We start from the raw sequence: 21,922 nt of genomic DNA on the forward strand, positions 1-21,922 counted from the left end.
TGACTTCAAATGTAATGAAAGTCAAGGTTGGCCAGCATAAATGACTCAAATGACCCAAACTCAAGGACACTGGAGGTCAGGACACATTTTCTGATGGCTGCCGTGGTTGGATCTATCACTGCAGGAGATGATACAGGATCACTGACTGTGTGGAGAACCTGCAGGGAAGTCACACCTGTGAGGGTAAAAAAAGGTGAGGTGAGAAAGTAGACTCATAGAAATGGCCCGCCTGGGTTTACACTTGCTTTTCGATCAATCCACAGTGAAATCATTTATTTTAGAAATACTAAAAACACCACAGCTGTATTAGTCTGTTCAAACTTGCAGTTGTTCTACCCCCTGCTGGAGACAGAAAGTAATATCTGATGGCTGGGTCATGTTTGCCTTGCAAGCAGAGAACAATGGTTGCAACACCCATTTGCCAACTCGAAATGGGGTTTATGGTTGATATTGCAAATATAGCTTACTCTAACAGAGTATACTGTTGCATTGTTGCCACTCTCACCAGTCCAGCTCTCCGCAAAGCCTCCACAGACCACATCCTGATAATAACCTGATATTTTCAGCTTGGGTGCACGATGACCACTGTGATACTCCATCGTACAAACCGTGATCTTCATTTAAAAAATAATGCATAGCTTAAATGTATCCACATCGACACTTAATATCACACGGACTCTGCTGGTTGTGACCTTTAGTTTCATGACCTTTTGCATGGCGTCAAGTCACACCACAGTGAAACAACATGGTGGCACTGAGAGCAGATTAACATGATTCAATTAAATTTAATTAAAAGGTTAAACTGTAAAACCCATTGCAAGCAGGGTAGTCTTAAATTATTCCTAATTAAAGTCTTTAATGTGCACAGAGCTGCAGTAACTCTGGTTTTCAGTTAAACCAACTTATTTTATTGATCCAAGCCTCCTACTGTTAGAACATTATCTACTGCTCTGTTGCCAACAAACCTCAGCTTCATTATTTCCCAATTATGCAATTCATTTGAATGCAACCATAACAATGGAGAGGTTGAAAGAAGAATATTTAATAAGCTTCATGTAACCACTGAGTTAGTCTCAGCATTATCTAATCAAAACAGATGATGAGGGGACAATAATGGTGCATAAAGATCATATCCTGCTAGCAGTGGCTAATACTGTATATATTACTGCACTTTTGTCACAGTTAATTATATGGGTTCTATAGACAAAATGCAGTAATAGACAAATGGGACCTATTTCTAAATGATTATATACTGTTTTAAAGGAACAAATTTATGTGAAAAGGAAGCAAAAACTGAATTTGATTGTTAATTATATGAACACAGCCAGGCTTGATTGCAGCCCTGCTCAGTGTAAACCTTACTCCTACTGAACCTGACCGTCAGAGTGAAACAGTCACCACAAAGCTCCTGCAGTGAAACGATGCTCCTCTCCAGAGGAACTCCAAAGATAAACACATGTTCTAAGTGACTGGTTCTGTGCCGAATCACACAGTCAGAGATGTCATTGGCAAACAGAGAAGTCTTGGAACAATGGAGAATCTTTTCAGGATTCTTCTCGAAGGAAGTCAAACAAGAACCTTGAAGAACATCTGAAGAGCTGCAGGCCTCCCAGGCTTCAGCTGGTGTCTGCAAGAAGAGTGGGAGAATAAGTCGGAGACCACTGCTAACCAAATGAACTGTTCAGACATGTGCCGGCTGAATGCTAATATAAAAGCAAGGACTAAAGCAACACTTTTGTTTTTGCTCTCATTTTTCATGAGTTGAAATTAACAATCTTATTCTGAGCACACAAATGGTTTCTTTCTTCATTTCAAATGTTCTTCACAAATGTGTTTAAATGAGTGTTAGTGAGCGCTTCTCCTCCATCCTCCTCACAGGTGTGTCATATCAAGATGCTGATTACACAGCATGATTGTTGTACAGGTGCGCCTTGGGCTCGTCACAATAAATGCACTTTAAAATGTGCAGTTTTATTTTGAAAAAAAGACACTTATTGGGTACTGAGCTGTGTGACTTGAGCAACAGATTATTTTTTTCGGGCGGGGGAGTTTGTGGATCAGAAAAACGATTCAGTATCAGTTCTGATCACCATTTGCCTCGTGCAGTGCAACACTGAGTTGATCAGGTTGTTGATTGTTGGGCCGCTCCTCATCAGTGACTGTGTGAAGTTGCTGGATATTGGCAGGAAGTGAAACATGCTCTCGCACACACAGATCCAGATCACGCCGAACATGCTCAACGGGTGACATGTCTGGTTATGACACAGGCCACACACAAAAACTGAGATGTGTCCATCATGCTGCAACACGAGGCAATGGCGGCAGATGAATGGCTTGACAATGGGCCTCAGCATCTCATCACGGTATGTGTCCTGACTTTAGCCTTTTAGCCTTTAGAGACGATGAGCTAGAACCTGAACCTAAGCAGTCTGTTCTTGAATAGTTACCAATGTGTCTGAGCATGGGTTCAGATTCCTTCATCGCGATCAGAAAGACTGATATCAAACAACAGGAAGCATTAGTAACACTTTTCTTTTTATTTCAATGAAAAAGTTTTACAAATCTGGCAGCACACCAGGGTTTAATAGTGTCATTGAGAAAGGATGTCCAGCAGCAGAAACTAGGCAGCAGTAATAAAAAGCATATTGAAGCAGGTAGAGCTGCCAGTCCTCTCGTCTTATATGGACATGAAGGCTTGAGGTGAGGAAATCCCAAAGTGGAGCCTCGACTGCATGAAATGAAATGAAATGAAATGAAATGAACTGATTTCAGCTTCAGTTTGATTCTCACAAAGAAAATAAAAAACCTTTTTGAACATTTGAACAAGAGCAGGCAAAATCAAAGCAGCAGTGGCTGAACTATGCAGCTCATCATGTTTTCTATGTAAAATCTTCATCTATAAAGTAAAGGTACATAAGTATTAACGGCAAAATGCACTTAAAGTAATCAAAATTAAAGGTAGTCATAATTCAGACCTCTATGACTGATATTCTATTTTTATATGTGAGTTTTAACCTTGACAGGTGCAACATAAAAAGAAAAAACCTGATTTAAAAAAAAAAAAAAAAAAAAAAGGGTTAGGGTTATTACAGGCTATTACAAAGAGTGCTACCTAGCAGTAGTAGGAGTAGCAGTTGCAGAAATGGTAACCACAGTAACAGCAGCAGTAGTAGTAGGAATGGTAGCAGAACTAGCAGTAGAAAGTGGTGTAGCACAGCAGCAGCAGCAGCAGCAGCAGCAGTCAGTGAAGTGGTTTTTGGTCGCAGCAGATACTTGGCTGATCTATCTGTCCATATAGTTAATTGTCCCATCTGCTGAGGTTTAGTGATATAAATGCCTCGCAGTGGCCAAACACATCTACTGGCAGCTCCCTCGGCTCTGATATAAAAGCTCTGATTAGATGCTGATGTCCTCTGGCAGATGGTGTGTGTTGTGGGGTGTGACTCAATCAGCTTGATCTGACCCTGAGATCACACCTGATGCGTTGAATGTCTTCTTCACCAATGGAATTTCATTCACTTTGAATAAGAATCTCAGCTTACAGATGAGTTTATTATTAGATGTGTAATTTGTGTTTTAATCATCGTTCTGCCTTGTCACTCTGAGCAGTGACTCTTGTTTGTGATAATGTGTATTATAACGCTGTGGCTTCAACCTGATCATCATCTTATGTGTGTTTAATGTGTACGACTTCAACAAAGCACAGGGACTGTGTGTCGTTCGACCACATTACCACAACTTGCTTCCCTCTGAGTCCTGAGCCGCTCTGAGTTATTGATGTCATCTGTGAAATTGTAAACTGGTAAACTGAGGCCATATGTAAATCTGTTCAATTTTTTTCTATGGTAGTATAAAATTAAATGGCAACATTTCATCTTTATGAAACAGTTTTCTACTCAACATTTTTAATTGATCACTCAGAAGAGATGCTCAGAGCATCCTCTCTTCTGATTGGTTCACCAACCTGTTGTTACTAAAACTCCAGAGAGAAGCCTGAGAGGAGATGTAAAACTACATTGAGATGGTTTTTGGTTCTTAAAATCACAAATATATCTTCTTATGGATCAACACTTCAAATAAAAGAAGAGGAAAATATGGAGCCTTAAATATGTAAACGTGTGGTGATATAATACCTTAAATACTGTGACACATTCCTCAAATTAAAGAGCACACATTACAAAACTAATCAGAGTCATATATTTTAATTAAAGTTTGTGAAAGTCGTACAGAAGAAAACCAGTCAGGCCTATAACTAGAGAGCAGAGCTAGAGTGAAGGAACGCCTCCATGTTTCGTAAAAGTTAGATCAGCACACAACTACTAAAACTAGCAGTGCAAGTATCATTATTTTCAAAAATGATAAAGCAGCATTTAACATTCTGCACATGGAAATATTAAATGACACTGAATACAATTTACAAAAATAATTACAGACATAAAACTGTACATTAATAACTACACATCCACTGGTCAGAGTGGATTTTCTGTGCACCCTTTGGCGTGACATAGCTAAGCTCTCCTCAATGATTCCCGTACAAAGCACCAATATTTTTGGCTGGGTTGTCTGGAAGCAAGTCAGCGGGTCTGTTACCAGAGGATTGTTGACACAAATCCCTGCAGGTGCCTTTAAGCAAGGTACTTAAACCCCCAACTGCACCAGCACAACAGCAGACTGTGGTCATACTGGAAATGTTCAAAATGTGTTGGACTTTATGAATAGTGGAATGGTGTTGTGAAAATAAAAGACAGCATATAAGATCAGTCTACTTTACCTGGATAAAGTAAGGATAAAAACCTTTACAGTACTCTGATATCTCTCCAGAATCTACTTCTAGTAAAGTCACAAGGATTCAAGTACCTGAGAGCATCATCCCATGTCACATTGTCCTCTAGTTGCCAGTAACGGATCTAAAAAGTTTGGTGTTTAACCATAAAGCACCATGGTTGTAAATCCTCAGTGAGAACATACACAGCACCAGTGAGGTGTATCTTCCTGATGAGTAAATTAATGCATCTGTCGTGCATCAAGTCCAAGAACTGTTCCTTGAGATGCTTTGTTAGCTGTAAACATTTAAGGCTTTAGTGATTTTCTCCTCACAGTACTGTCAGCAATGAGCCAAGAGAGGATTGTCTGCTACTGTCAATGTAAACCTGCGATCAGCAGCTTAAACGTTTCCTATTATGCCTTAATAATGTAACAAAACCTGAAGGGGCCAACTAAAGACAATCACTTCAACATTCATCAAATACTTAGTGCTTAAAAAAGGAGTTAATGTTCCATTACAGTCCCTGTAATCAACATATATTAGCTAATATATAAATAGCAATTGGGCTATAATACACAAGTGATGGGGATTAGGTAGCTTGATCACATCTGAAAGGGAAACTCACGTCAGAAATACAAAATACAACAGTGGCCCACTCCCACCACAGGAGGGCACTGTTACATAGGCAATACTGCTTCACTTATTCTGAAATCAACAACTGAACCATGAGGCACATTTGAACTGTAACGACAGACAACCGAAGAGTTTCATTTCAAAATGAGACACTCGCAAATTGGTAAAAATGTACAGTCAATAGCAAAATTGTGAGAACTGTTTAAGATCTCTGGTTTCCAAAAAGACCGTTCATTTCCGTCTCTGCTAAAATTTATATTCTTGCATTACAGGAGGAAATCCTTAATTTAATAATTAATGAACTAAAATAAGCACCGGTGGTTTGAAACCATATTTTAACATGCAGGATTAACACCTGCATGTTAAAATAGTACATTAACCATCTATTCTTTCTCCTCAGATGTCTTACTGGTCGGTGGGTGGCCAACATCCAGTCTCCTCTGTGCAGAGCCTCTTCTTCTAGCAGCTGGCAGGGCACTGACTACACTTCCCAGAGTTCCTGGGGTCTGGAAGAAAGCCTTAGAAGCGGATGCTGCTGTGTCCTTTGGAGTATGTGGGGTCTGTGGATGGAGAGAGTGATTTAAATTTGGAGAACATTTGCACTGCATCTTGTCACTGTTTATCAAAGTAATGAAATATTTGCTTTTATTTTGGTATGAAAATCAACTTTCAAAGACTTAATATACTTGAGAAAAGTAATAAATTATCAATTTCTTGATTTTATTTTGTTAAATTTGTAATATTGCCATGGATTATAGAGCACAGGGAGCGTTCATAAAGTCACTGTTTAAGTCACTGTTTAAAATCTCTGTACAGGGGGTGCCTTGGTGGCACTAAAAACTATGGACCAACTATGGAAGGCATGAAGATGTGAATTAGTTTTCTTTTGTTAAAAAGGAAGCTGTTCAAAATCTGACTCCCAAATCCTAACCATCATTTTCATTATTGATGACAGAAAAACAGTGAAAAGTGTTCATCACAACTAAAGCCTAAGCTGACATTCAAACAGCTTGTGTTGATACGGCAACTGTCCAAAATCCAAAGTTATCCAGTTTATTATCATCAAAACCCAGCAAATAGCAAATGAACTGGAAACTGCATTTTTTATTTTTTGCTTTAAAAATTACACAAATGTCCCATCCATACCAGCTCATCGTAATCAGTCATCAAAACCTTTCTGCCAATCGACTAATTAATTCATTGACCAAATCGTTTCAGCTCCAATAAGAGTTGGTGTACAGTTTTACAAGAAATTCTATATGTGGAAAAAAGATAAGACGAACCATCCCAGGCTCTGGATTTATGCCTCATTACAACACGGCCGTCGACTCGTCCTATTGTTTATAAAGCAGCATTAATTTTCCGTCCGGAGCCTCGGCAGGTCGCCTACAAACAACTGATTAAGAGGAGCAGCGGCAGTGGAGCGATGTCGGGCTGTGCAGACAGGAACATTAATCCCTGTTTAAAGACCTGGAGATTCATCAGCTCCAAACACACAAAGTGTCTGGATGAGTAAATGAGGGCAAACCTTCTACAAAACAAATGCTGCACTCGCTCTCATGTCAAGCTGTGTTATGGCATTTTGCAAGTGCCTGATACCAGAGAGGTCGTGTATCATTATGAAGGCTAATTATGTCTAAATGAATGTTTTTACAGGACAAATCTGGTGGGTTGAATCAGTACTGAGGACTTTTATTTTTCATACCAGTTCCTACTGTTACTTGCGTTGGGGAGGGATGTTACTAACAGACTGAAATTCTTACCAGTGGCTCTGGTGTGCTGATGCTGACAGTCTGTCGTGGTCCCGGGGGTGAATGTGGCGTCCCTGCCGCTGACCCGTACAGCCTGCTTTGTTCTGGACTGGACGGTGACAGAGCCGGTGACCAGCTGATCTCCGGCGCCGCTGCCAGGCTGTAAGGTGCCGCCCCCACTGTGAAGTGGGCAGGCGACATCACAGTGGGCAGACTGAAGCTGAGTTTGGTGTGGGCGTCGGATCCTTGCTGTTGCAGAGTGCTGGCGACCAGGGGGTAGTGGGAGAGGGCGGCAGAGGGCACCAGGACGTAGGGCAGCGCCAGGGTGGGAACGCCGCTGGGAGGAAGTGCTAGACTGGCTGGTGGCTGGGCAGCAGGGAGGAAGAGGTTGAGGCTGTTCAGACCTGGAGACAAGAGAGAGGAGATTAAAACTTGTTAGGAACTAGAAGTCACCTGACCTATACTAAGACAATGAGACACAAATCAAGCGCACCCTCTGTCAGCACGACACACAGATGTCTTAATTAACCGTCTCATTGTTCTGTTTGACTCCTGTGAAGTGAGGGCTTTGTTCTTATCTGAATACATGTAGGTGAGTGTTTACTGCAACAATATCTCATCTTTATCTATGTAAACACAGTAATGTCAGTGTGGATAAATATTTATGATTTGATTCCTGATTATTGATTATTTCATGACAGTTGAAGACAAGCCTTTCACCATCTTCAGTGTATCCTGAGTCGTGCACAGTGGTGGTTGGATTCGGTGAGTTTTCATAATAATGTTAATTTTATTGCATCTGATATCAGCTTATTGATTTTTGCAGTCAGTGTGACCACATGTTTTATCCACATGTTTATTCCATTAACATGTCCATGTTTTCAAAGCAAGTTTTGTCTTGTCACCTGTTAAAACCATAGATGTGTTCACTTGTAACCCACATCACAGATTATGGATTTAGTGTAGATCTGGCCTGTCAATCATCTTGTGAAACTTTTTAAACTAGTGAACTCCCCGAAGAAGTGGGTCCAGGCCTCCAGGTTAGAACCAGCTAGTATAAGGCCTGTTCAGACCTGGTGTTAACATCCGCCTGGTGATCTGATCACAATTGGTCAGCTCTAAGTTCAGGTGTGAACGCACCCAAGATGCATTTGAGATCCAATCAATCAGACCACATTCAGAGGTGGCCTGGACCACGTGTGTCCACATTTTTTTCTTTTCTTCAAACCTTTTTTTTGGTCGTTTGGTTTATCTAGTGACATAAGTGTTCAAATTACTCCTGAACTACTTTAAAATATTTTTTAAATGGATGGATTTGGTAGTTTTCAGGAGTAACTGAAGCTGTATTTTACCATTTCTAGATAATCCTCCATGCTGGGGAACCTGTTACCACAGATATTCTTTATCTGCATTATTGTGTCAGTTTTAATATGATTTCTCCCAACACTGCTGAAGTAGCGACTCTCTTTAAATTTTATTTAAATCTAAAGACAGAGGGGTTACTTATTCAAAGAGGGATTTTAAAGGGGGCTGATTAGTGTCCCAGTATTTTTTTGGACTTGACTTTCTGCAGATTTACAGTCTTGTGTGTACCTGCGCTGTTGGGGACGTAGAGGTAGTGTGACGGCTGGGCGGCCTCGCTGCTGTTGTTGCCACCGTGACTTTCATCGAGCGCTCTGGAGAGGCCTGATGGGTGACCGGGAGACGTCCTGGTGGCACCCATCTGTGGACACTCCCCTGCTTCCCTGTGAGCTTCAGCTCTCACCTGGAGGGAAAACAAATTAAACAGGATTTAAACAGGATTAAAAAGGACGATGAAAACCTAAACAGAGGAACCAGCAGTTTTGTTGCTGCGTCCATGTGATAAAGGCATTAAGCATTATTATAAAAAATGTCCAATTCTGCATTTCATCTTAAATAACAGTTTATATCATCATGGAGAAAATAGAGCCTGTGAACAGATTAACACTCTCTCTATCTAATAGCATTTGAGCTGCCAAGTAATTTTCCTGATGTAAAAGTGCAGCTCTCACAGTGACTCTCTTAAACTTCCTTTCTACAAAACCATCTCACCATGAAAAATTAGACTTTTCCACTTACTATGACTGTACAGCCTGATTAATTGCTAAGGTTTTCCAATTATCAAATATCCTCTACATCGCTAATATAAGTCTGTAATTACACCGGGGATGACTTATCCTCATCAGCAAGCATGTAGTATTTCATATTTTTAATTTAATGCTCTGCTGTCCTGAATTACTAACAGGATCTTCTGATTGTGAACGCCACACTGCTCAGAAAAAGACGCCATGCAATCATATTACTGCACTGAACCAAAATAATTACGTCGCTCCCTATCAATCTGAACCAAAGTGAAAAGCAGTGAATGACATTAAACACTTATCATATTTTCTTCTCTCTAAAACAAATCAAATATCACCTCACCTTGTCACATTCTTCTAATCCAGATGTTCCCTTCTTTTTTACCGCTGTCTTGTCTTCTTCTTTCTCTTCCCTCTTCCTCTTCCTCCCCTCCTCAGACTCCATCCTGGGTGACCTCTGACCTTCAGGCGTCTGGTCGGGCTTGTCCAGCGGCCGGTACAGCATGACCAGCGAGGGCTGAGACAGGCTGGGCAGGTAGGCCAAGCAGTGGGGAGAGGAGGAGGAGGAGGAGGAAGAGGTGAGGAGGTACTCAGGGTGGAGGGAGGGTGCCAGTGCGGTGGACTGAGTGGAGGACAGAGGCAGCTGGATGTTGGTCTGCAGGGCTGCACTGGGCTGGTTACTGAGGGGAAACAAGAAAAGGCAATAGTATTTGAGTTTTACTTTTATTAGAATTAAAGCTTTAATTCTCAGCTTGAACCTCATTGAGAAGTACAGCCTGCGGCCTGTAGTGGAATTAGTTCATCCACAATCTGAATCCAGATTCATTTTACATTAAATCCAGTAAATACTGCAGTGGTCTGGGCTTGGGTCTCTAGTTTTCTAGTCTCAAACCGCAGTAGTCTCCTGCACATTTAGGCAACCCTGTCTCTGGAGCTCTGGCTCGTATATTACTCCTCAATCAGCACTTTGACCAAATAGTTTCAGGAACTAAAGTAGTGGGGGAAAACTCTGTTTCACACAGTCATGTTTTCATTTCCACTGCGTCTGGACAAATTAGACCAATAACAGAATAAACACCAGCAGCCAAATGACAGCTATTTCCACAACAACAGAGTTGTGTGTTCTCTGTATTTGCTATGAGTGTATTTGGTATGTTTTAAATGGATGTGATGAGTGGATTTAAAGCAGATCATCTTTCCAACAATCTTCAAATTTACTTTGCTCTCTCGTCCTGTCTCAGTCTCTCTCTCTGTGTTTGCCTGCTCTCTTGTTCTCAACAATAAACATCACAAGAAAAGTCTGGCTTTTGCCGCAGCAGAGATGCCACTGGCATCCAGTGCTTCCTTATTGTTGTGAATGAAGCTGTGCATAAAATGTAGCAGCTGTGAGGGTTTGGACACGACCAATCAGCATCATACAGCCCTGTAAGCTGTTCCCAGAGAGGAGCGTGAACTGGGACTTTTTAGGCACCAGTAACAATAGCAGAGGAGCTAAATTTAGTGCTAACTGCCTCCAGTAGAAACACAGGTTAAGTTCCTGAACTCTTGGAAAGGCTCCTGTGGTGGAGAAGAGCCTGGAAGTCCCTCCAATCGCTCTTGCTGATGTGCAGATTTTCTACCTCCCCAGACATAAACCTCCAATAGTCATCCTGTGGGCTACCGCTGCCCCCGGTGGATTGTTACCCAGCTTCATGTGTAAAATATTCCTTTTCAACACACACTTCCACGTCCCATCATCTCACTCCTCCCCCCTGAAGAACACTTAACAGCCACAGTCTTGGGGCTAGCTGTGGTTTGGCCACAAGCAGGTCAACCGTAGAAGTAACATGAACCTCTGTATACTGTATCTGAGGAAGCCAACACACACATGCACAGGAGACAATAACCATTCAAATCTGCGGCAGTCGGCTCCTGTTACATGCAGCCTAAAACTAAGCACATCAGCCAATGCAAACACTTGAAGTGAGTGAGAAATAATATGTACAGAGACTGAGATTTAACACCCCCCCCCAGTGACTGAGGAGCGTCTGTATCTTATAACTAAGGCATTGTCAATAGCTTTTAATGCGAGATGGGAAAATGAATGCAGTTGTGAAGCCTCACTTTGAAAGCAGATACGTGTTATCTATAAACTACAAACTATCTACTGCTCCATTTGCCCCTTGTTACAGGCAGCTGATGTGGATTCTCTTCAATAACACTGATAGTCTCTCCTGACAAAGGTTAGCAACAAGAGCTATTGTGTTCAGTAAATTCTTTGGCAGTAAATCTGTGGTGGATGAGATAAATCTAAACCGAGGGAAGGCTGCGGCGATTACAGGGGTGTGTGTGTGTGTGTCTGTACTCACTCAGAGCTGTTCCCAAACTGCAGTCGACACACTGCGTTGTTGCTTGTAGTCTTCCTTGAATAATCCACAGGCTGATTGGCCAGACCTGAGGTGTGAGGAACATACAGATGTTCAAAGTTTAACTGACTGCAACCAGACATTGATGTAATCGTATGGAGCTACATTCAAGTGTCTCTTACCTGTTAGTTCTCGACGTGGGCTGCTGGGGGCGGAGTTGACCTGCCGCTGGATGACCACAGAAGTCGGTGTGATGTTGAACGAGGCGTGGCGTGCCATCTTGGCTTTTCCGAGGTCGTGGCCTGCCATTGGCTGTCTGGCTTCAGGCGGCATTACAGCTGCAACATACACAGTATTTCCTTATAAGTTAATGTCTTAGATAGTGTGAGATCGGATATTTTGTAGGATGACAGAGAAACTTGTCTTTGATTCTTACCGGTATTTCCAGAGTTGCTGAAGTCGACGGGGCCGAGCCACTTGAAGGCCGGCTTCCTGCCTCTCTCCTCGCGGACATGCACCTTCTTTATGAGGCACAGGCTGGTCAGGACGTTGGCGATATCGTACAGCCGCCGCACCTTAGCTGAAGACACAGGACATTTTAGTTTTAATAACACCAGGATTTCTATTACAGGACATACAATGACTAACCTCTTTAAACATACAAAAGGCAAGCTGTGCACTTTAATCACAGGGGTGTCTATCTTGAACAACATGTGTTTGCGGTCGTGTTGGATTTCTTACTTTTATACTTGCTGTGACTTGATGAGTCCTGGCTCTCCTCGATGAGGATCTTTGCTGCTGCGTCCAGGGTAACAGTCTGAGTTTTGGACACCAGGAACAGCATGACAAACTTCTGGCTCATGATGCGCAGAGATTTGTCTTTCCTGTTGCCACCAGCTGCAAAAAAACCAGGGGGTACAAATCACAAACTATGAGATTGTACATGTACATGTTTAAATGTGCCGCCGGTGCCTCAGTAACACTTCCTGCTGTAGATATTTGTGCCGCGCAGCTCAGCAGCGATTACAAATTATCATGTTATGTGTGTTCTATATGTGTTATGTTATTATAATGACGCGTGAGGTCATTATATTCAACCAGCCATAACAATAGCGGCTGACATTAATCACTTATAGACATCAAGGCGTGTCACAAGGCTCTACCTTTTGTAAACTACCTCTTTGTCATGATATTATCCAGCCACAAGTCAACACACACACACACACACACACACACACTGTATAAAAAGCTGCGTGTGTGCATGTGGAGGTAGCATCGCTATGGAGTCCCCAGGCTCGTATTCATTAATGATCATTTAGCTGTAGGGTTAATTTGGTGGCAGCTGCTCTTGAAATTAAACCTGCATTTAAATTTTTACATGTTTGGTGTTTAACTGATGCTGAACCGTTTAGCTTCTCTATCGCAGCCACCAAAACAGTTGATGGTAAAGACTGTGAAGGTGCGAAGTTTTATGTGTCTGTTCATTACCGATGCCGGCGTCCCCCTCCCCGCCGTCATCCTCACGCCCTGGCCCTGCCTCCCTGGCCTCAGCAGCCAGATCCATCTGGAGGTGGTAGCCCTGCTGCCGGCCCCTCCGCTGCAGCTCCTCCAGCGTGGCGTCCAGCTGCTGGCGTCCGTACCAGGTGTAGCTGTTTTTGGCTATGCGGCCGACCATCATCAGAGACTCCAGCACGTTGACGATGTCGTAGATACGGCGCCGTTCCACTCCTGACGATGAGAGAGAGAGAACGGAGAAATTACACACACACACTCAAAATACTTGAATGAAAACTCGCAGAGCAGTCAGTGTTTTGATATAAAATGTATATAAAATATATATAATGAATATAAAAGTTCAAACTGCAGCTGCGCACCCTTCATTTAAATACAGAGTATGTTTGAATGAAAGAGAGGTCTCCATAGCAACCGGCCCTAAATCCAATAACATAAAATCTTTACAATGCTCATGAAATGAGATGAAATCGTCTTGCTCCCATTAGGTGTTTACAATAAGAGCACCGACGTGAGCTGGGACTAGTCAGTCATCCTTCTCCCCTGTCACAACTCCCTATTGTTCCCATATCACTGGCTCCTACCCAGACTGGTTGCCACCTCGTCCAGTGAGATCCAGATGGGGCTGTGTGGCGGAGGGTAATCGGGGTAGAGGGCCAGGAACTTTTGGCACAGCAGACCCAGACTCTTCTGCTTCCTGCTCGGCTTCTTCTCTGCCTCATCCTCTTCGTCCACAGCTTCAAACTGGACACACAAATATAGATAATAATAGATAAATAACAATTTGTCAGTCTGGTGTTTCTGAACTAATTTAGAGAAATTAACATTGGCGTTGGTGCTGCCTTCTGCACTGCGATCACCCATAGTAATGCACAACCTCATAAATTGCTTTCCAATAATGTCTTCAGGGCCACATATTTCACAGAATTAATTCTCACGGTCCCTAAAAAGATATTAAGGCTGGAAAAAAAACTTTCACATTGTCGGATTAAACAAACAAATGTATCACAAAAGCTCAGGGCAATTTAGACTCCATCTGCTGCTTGTACACAAAATTACTTTATGAGGCATAACTGAGGGAATTAATTTGTGCTTTGGAAAACTCCCTATCTTGAGAGTTCAGCTGCTAATATAAATAAAGAGCGGGTAAAATGTGTTTACTCTGTGGACTTTAAAGATTTTGGAAATTCTGGGTTCCTTTGAGAGCATTTCCATAATCAAACCAATTAACAATAACTGCAATCTAACTGCTTCCTCCCCTGTAGACTAAGCAAAAAATAAGACATTTTAGACATTTAGAACTAACTTATTAAATGCCTTTTTGACTATTTTATTGACCTTTCACAATTGTGTGTTTTTTTGATAAACTACATTAGCTCTTAGCTTCTTTGGTAGATGCAAAAATTTCACATTTAACACACCTGATAAGAGTCGTCCACCTCCGTATCTATTATTGCAGCATCGGGACTTGCTGGCTTGTCCTTCTCGTTCTCTATGGGTCTAAACAGAACCTTTTTCATCTCTCTGTCTCTAATGTCTGGACTCGCTGCGCTGATCAGCATCTTCAGATTGGCCGTGGGTGTCCAGGGCTCGGCCAGGGCCGAACGCTTGATGGGGGTGATGTGGGTCAGATCGGGGGTGGCAACTTTTCTGCTTATTAGTAAATTGGGGATGGTAGGCTCAGCAGATTTCAGAGGTGTGGATCTTCTCTTCTCTGTGCAGATGTTTTCCTGTTATGGAGATGGTTGTGTGGTTAAAAGACAAATTTACAATGGGTGACATTTAAGATTGTTATTCATTATTTCAATGTTATTTGGTTATTCTAGAGCACAAGTGACACAACGTAGCAACATCACAACACATAAACCTGTTGAAATGTTTCATTTTAAACATGTTGCTGTATGAACTCAAATCTCCATCACAGGCTTGTATGTAGGAAGTCAAATGTAGACACTACTAAACAGAGACTTGGTGAATTTTGATGATTTTAGGTGAAGTATTTAAATAATAAATCAAGTACTCTTAAACAAATGCACTGACATTTAAACACTTCCAGGTCTTGTTTGGTCATTTTTTTTCTAGTCAACAAACTATTTTTCCACTCTCACGGAAACGGTGATGTTGGAAGCCAAAAACTTCCCTAGCCTAGCCCACATCTTATAACTTCGTCCCTTTCTTGAGATGCCACCACATTACTCTGAGGGTTTCTCTTTTTCTACCTGATTATGCAACAGCTCTCCTTCAGTTGCGTTATATCAAACCTGCCAAGAGTTGCAATGATAAGACCACACCAAAGATTAAGCAGTGATCCACCTTACCTTTTGTTCACTTTGGCCCCCATTCTCCTCCGACCCCACCGTAAAACTTTTCCTTGGACTTGTGAGGTCTTTGAGTGCGAGACATTCAACTTCCATCAGGGAAAACTGCAGTCCAGAAAAAAGTATGGATGTTTAGAAAATCATACATGGGTCACCTGACCACTGTTTTTGCGGGGTGCATGGTGAAGTTAAGGAAGTTTCAGCCAGTGCAGAAAACTTAAGACGAGTGGGCAGCTGAATTTGGCGCAAAGAAAATCAGCTAACTAGCCCTTAGCAAGCTAACTTAACTTAGCTAACAACCAATCTCCCTGCTTAACACTTTGTTTTATTGCTAACATGACGTGACCCACTGAATTGCAGCAAATGTGGCAACTTGTCGGGTGATTGTATTATTATAAGACGTTAGTAAATTACGTGAATTCTAAGATGTAATCTAAGTTGTAGCTTCAAAGTTGTTAACTCCGTAAAGGGCAACTTCTTTCAATAAGCTCCATACTGACACATTAGCTGAGCCAGTGAAAGGGAATAAATATATCTCTGTTACTCGTTTATAGTTTTTTAATTAGCTTCTTAGCTAACACTACTAGCTCAGCTGACCAGCATTTCACAACTTAGTGTTAGAGCAAGCAGCAAACCGCTGGAGGGAAATCACTACTCCTCACCTTTCTCTGCTGTTGAATGAATGAAATGTTCTTGTGTTGCTCCGTGTCCGGTATTACAGATGTGTCAGCGCGTAGTTTCTTCAGACCAGCATAGCAGCTTATTTCCCTCTTCGATATAAGCGGGCAGCCCTCCTGAGCATTTACCTCCAGACTTCTGCTGCTGTCCGGCTAGCGGACACCCTGTACTGTCCCGGGGAGACTTCAGCATCACCCGCTCAAGCTTGTTTTCTGGCGCTCTCAGACATCTGGCTCACTCCAGCCAATCAGCGCCCAGGTGCACTGCTGCGTCATTTAGCTCTAGCCAATCAGCGTTATTGTGCTCGGTTACGCGCGTCAGCTTCTACCAATGGGTGTGAACAACGACCACGCCTCCAGAGTTGTGTTGGCGGGGCAACCGGCGCGTTCTGTCCAAGACTCTGGGGGGAGTCAAAAGAAGTACAAAGACGCTGAGGTCTCACTCTGCAGATATTTTCAGGTGCAGGACCAGAAATGGCGGCAGGGAAAGCAAATCAGCAGTTTTGGGTAGTTTATTTGGAACAACTGACAGACACACAAGGAGGACTGATGAAACCAGAAGCAGATAAATAACAATTTACTACATTACAAGAACTATAGAAAGGCTTATCAGCCAGAAATGGGACTTGATATATTGTTATGTGATTACTCTGATAGTTTGACACAACCTCATTTAATTCAATTAATGACTGCTAACCCATTTGGCTTCAGTGTTAGACAAGTGAGACACATCAATGCATTCAGTCTATCTTGAAACGCGAAGGCGTTTTTTTCATTCCACACCGATTTATTCGAAGGAGAGACTCATTGTTTCTAAAGACGATCTTGAACTTTCAGCTGAGGCATTTGGCTTGTCCCCTGCTTCTTCTCCAACAGTGACACCAGCGTCTAGCTGCACATCCATGTGCTTAGAAGGGCGCTATTAATACCTTTTAACCTAATCACCCAAGCTTTTGTCTCTACAGCTGGCTATAATTAGTTCTGCGGCCGAAACAGACTGGTGGGAGGGCGGGGAGGGGGGGGGACAACACCAGTGGCGCTAATATTACCTGCACCACAGCGCGAAAAGTTGTGGGGGCAGAGGGAGGGGGGTTCAGTGTTAAGCAGACAGGGACCCGCCCTGCATGCAAACAGGCAGACTGAGGAGGAGTCCCAAGTGCTTGCATAATAGCCTTCAATACACTAATTCTGCCGCCAAATGCTATTCAAATCTGGGCCAGTGGAGATGCAAACACTGATTTGAAGTATAGTAAATCTATGATACACTTAAGAACAATTCTTTAACAATATTATAGTGGATCCCGTCTCTCTCACTGAAAGTTAGGTTCTAATTGTAAAGTTTCATACATATAATAGCTAAATAAATCTGGCCCATCCTTGGGCCACATGATTGTTTTCTTCTGAACCAATATACTGCGGTGGTTCCACGATCCGAATCATACATCTGGACCAATTCTGGCGCACACACACAATCTTCCAGCTGTCAGTCAATACTGGAGGATAATGGCCAGACTGTCTAGATGTGAAATAATATAGGCCAGACTCGGACCAAGGCCCAGGCATATGTTGGGCCAGAAGTTTCATTTGTTAACCGGGTAAAGGTTCTCAAACAGGGGGTGAGGGGCCACAAGAAAAACAGGAGGGGTCAAATGATGATTTCAGGGATGAGCAAAAAAAGTTACTTTTCTTGTGTACTACTGACACTTCCACCTCTCCAATATCCTTCAATTGAAACAATCTGAGAAGAAAAAATCACTTTAACTTTGCTTGGAAACTAATATATGATGTAGTTACAGGTGTATTTTGCTGTGAAACTGTTAGCGCATGGTAATTGCTCCTTTATAGTGAATCTGTTTGTAAAACAAATTGGCCTACTGGAGGTCATTGTGATCTTGATCTGACAAACTACACTCATCAAGATTTTGGTATTTTAAAATAATCAAATTTTCACCTAAGTCCAAGTTGTAACTGAAAAAATTACATAGCCCACCACAAGTCAAATGTGACACGCTGGGTTCACAAACTCATGCCAGACTCATGATAAATAACATGCCAGGAATGGCCCGGTTCCAGGTGCCGACGCTGGCCATAAAGTGCCGCTAACCGGAGCTGGTGCCTGTCCCAGAATCAGGCCAGGTCAGGCCCTCAAAACAGATCTGGCAGCAATACATGAACCAGTAACTGCTGCATTTAGTCCTTAACATGGCTCGCTACATGGAGAAAGGTTAGAAAACAGTTCAGAGTGCCACAGACAAGTGACTATAATGTTTTATTATTTTTTTGATGTCATTACTCTTTGCATAGATCCTATTTTCAGCGCCCTTTTTACTAATATTTTGTTATTGTGATGGAAATGTGTCATTGCAGGTGTGCACACGTTAATAGCTGGTGATCACTCTGTGGTGATTATGATGATTATGGTAGAGAGAGGAGCAAGGAGATGCATGTTTACATGCAACACACGTTTTTGTTAAACCGTAGTTGTTAAATAAGCCTGGTCTGATGCTGAGGCTGTTGTGGAATTGTACATGTTAATACTTCATGACAAACCAGCTTTTTAGTTCTTAGTTTGGCTCTCCACTTTATTCTCTTTTGAGATCAATTACATCTGTATAGCTGATGTTGTATTGACATCCAGTGGGCGAAGCTTTATTGGACTTTCAGTGTGACTAACTGAATCTGTATTGTTACATTATAGTGAATTATAGTGCTATTGCTTTTCTACTATTATTATATCTTTCATTGTAGAAGTGTTATTAGCAACAAAGCTGCAGCTCGGTAAAGTAACATTAACCTTTTTTTTTTTTTTTTTAAATAAAGCACATGCAGTTGTGTTGGACTGAGTTTCAGTGGCTTCCTTTTGCAGAACTTTGACTTGTAAAGAGAACCTGTGCCAACTGTAACTCATTTACAGTATTTTCAGTGTGCTCTTGTTCAGTTTCTTCAGCATAGTTTTAATCTGCAAAGCTCTTAATGCTAAATTCTTTTGTTTAAACACACACTTTATAAAGTGCAAAACACTCAATCCAATGCTCATTACTCTGAATACAGACACCTCATCACAAGTTTCAGTGCTTTTCTCCATCATGTCAGTGAGTGTACTTTAATGTAAATGTGAAATACTGAGCTTCTCTCTCTCTCTCTCTCTCTCTCTCTCTCTGATGATTATATGTTAACGCCTCATGCTTTTTCTTCGATTTTTTGTGTTAGTTGCATTATTTATTGTAAATAGATTTATTATTATCTACCTCAACCTGCATTTCCCTCAGTGTTTGTCCTGGCCTTAGAGTCAGGTCGTGACAGCATGGGCTCCACAAGACCTCTGAAGGTGTCCTGTGGTATCAGGCACCAAGACGCTGGCAGCAGATCCTTACAGTCCTGTAAGTTGTGAGTGGACAGAGGTCAGCATGGACGCTCTGTCAGTCTGCAGCTCCACAGCAAGTTGTGTGTGTTCTGACAGCTTTTTTATCATAGCCAGCATTAAAGTATCAACAATTTGTGCCACAGTAGCTCCACTGTGGGATTGGACCACACAAACCAGCCTTCACTTCCCACACGCATCAATGAGCCTTGGGCGCCCATGACCCTCTCACCCTTCTTTGGACCTCTTTTGGCAGGTATTAACCTCTGCAGACCGGGAACACCACACGATGCGATACCTGCTGCTTTGGAGATGCTCCGACTCCTTATCAAAGTCGTTCAGATCCTTACGTTTGCTCGTTTTCCCGCTTCGAACACAACAACTTCCACAACTGACCGTTCACTTGCTGCATAATATATCTCTCCTCTTGACAGTGGTTTTAACCTTGAGGCTGATTGATTCATCACAGTAGCTTCATGTGTTTTAGATGATTAAATATCTAAGGTTTGGTGTCTTGAATAAAACCAAACTGGTCCATACAGAACAGAAAAAATAAACTGATGCAGTGAGATATGATAATGATCATCATTTTGCCTTTTATGAATGTAATACACTCTAATTTTATTATCTACATTTACTGCACCCCATTAACCAGAGTAAAATCAGACATTTCAAAAGCCATTCTTCATATTCCTTTTAAATATGTCTTGTGCATAAATTAAACTTTTTTTTCCTCATTGCTATTTGCATAATCTTGAGGAAATAACCACTGCAGTTTATTTTATGATTATTTGATCTATTAGTATTATTTGATGACCATTAGATTTCAAAACTGAGTTGTGATGCTCTGATAAACTTACTGTGGTGTGTTACCTCATTTGTGAAGACTGAGCCAAGGCAAATGTAAAATACAATAGAAACACACAACCTAACCTTTTAATATAAATCCTGGCATTCTAAATTTCCTTTGCCTGATCATCATCAGTGGGTATTGAACAGGGTACAGCTGAAAGCAACAAGTTCAGGCATGTTCTGTGAGGGGTTGTTGATGCAAGGCACCCTGGGAAATTAACTGCCCCAACTGAAAGAGCCTATAGAGTGGTGATGCATCGATCCACACAGACTGAGATAGTATGTTTCAGCTCGATAGATGATGATTTGCTTTAATGTTGGAAGCTTTATTTGCCCTCCTCTCTCCACCTCTCCTTGTCTCTTTCTTTGCTCTTTGTTCGCGTCCTCCTGCACTTTTATGACTCCGACACACACATTCGTGTCATTGTTCCGCTGCCTGGTGTTGATACTGACCTTCTCTCACACTGGTCCCCTGGGTAATTGTTACGATTCACACTGAGCTCAGTGCAGAGAGTTTACAGCAGCCACAGCGCCACACTGACATTTAATAAAGGCTTTGCACACGGTCTGAAGGCAGCTGGGTGCATCCTTGTATATATTCAGATCTTCTTGTTGAAACAGCTAATCTCATCTCTGAGTCACATCTACCTAGTTGACTCTGACTTTTACTTTTCAACAGTTGGTAAATGCTGCTGCATTACTTCTATGAGGTTGGGCTGCACATGTTGATTCCTGTCCATCTTCAGCGCTAAACAACTTTAGTGAAATCTCCTCGTCAACTGCCCCCACTTGGTTTTTAAAAGCAGTATTTCAGACAGTAACTGCTGTCTGTCTGCTGGTATTTTCCCTCCACTTTTAAACATGCCACCACCCTCTCTGTATACTTTACCAGCTCACCTGTTTTTTCCCCAGAGCAGCCTGGTCTATACGCCGTACACACACATGTGACCGTTACTAGGTAGGATATACACCAATCAGCTACCACATTACAACAGCTTTTAATGTTGGGGCTGATTGGTGTTGTTGCACATTAGGACAGAACACAGAAAGTAGCAATTTAGTTTTGAGATCTTGAAAGTGAATTTTCCAGTCTTGTTTTCAGTTTGTTCATCCAGTCCATATTTTTACTTTTATCAGACTGAACAGGTGTGTGGCCTTTAATGGAATCAGATGTATGTACTAGATGTAGAAACAGATAAATGCTAATAATGTACACAAAAATAAACGTACTATTTAGATACTGCGCTCCTAAAATGAACATTTATACAAAATTATTTTGGTAGATAAATCTTACGACACATGGATTCAAATCTTCCAACTATCTTAAAGCCATCAAGGAATAATACACAGGAAACAGACAAGAAGAGTGAAGATAAAAGTGAATAACTGAAGTAATAATATATGGAAATAAAACAACCATACCACAAAGAACTAGCACACACACACACACACACACACACACACACACTGTGATGTTTAATTTCCACATTTCAAATCTTATTAGCACTTTATCACTTCTTTTACATGTACTTGACTCTTTTGTTTTGACAATACTCTGTGTTAAACCTGATTTATATTTTATACTCCTCTGCAGCATTGACACAGA

At 41.8% G+C, this 21,922-nt stretch overlaps 1 protein-coding gene across 1 annotated transcript; it reads right to left on the minus strand.

Annotated features, from left to right (window-relative positions):
• Positions 1-4,192: 4,192 nt before the first annotated feature.
• e2f7 (E2F transcription factor 7) lies at positions 4,193-16,259 on the minus strand. The gene is made up of 13 exons (XM_056367808.1): positions 16,089-16,259; positions 15,427-15,531; positions 14,530-14,838; positions 13,693-13,852; positions 13,085-13,324; positions 12,338-12,493; positions 12,033-12,176; positions 11,779-11,934; positions 11,600-11,684; positions 9,590-9,931; positions 8,743-8,909; positions 7,162-7,553; positions 4,193-5,958 (listed from the first exon to the last, which is right to left on the minus strand). Exons 2-13 carry the CDS (start codon positions 15,520-15,522, stop codon positions 5,782-5,784), a joined length of 2,424 nt encoding a protein of 807 aa, XP_056223783.1. The 5' UTR covers positions 15,523-15,531; positions 16,089-16,259; the 3' UTR covers positions 4,193-5,781.
• Between the last annotated feature and the right edge of the window lie 5,663 nt (positions 16,260-21,922).

Source organism: Seriola aureovittata, chromosome 22 (genome assembly GCF_021018895.1).
Source record: "Seriola aureovittata isolate HTS-2021-v1 ecotype China chromosome 22, ASM2101889v1, whole genome shotgun sequence".
NCBI lineage: Eukaryota > Metazoa > Chordata > Actinopteri > Carangiformes > Carangidae > Seriola > Seriola aureovittata.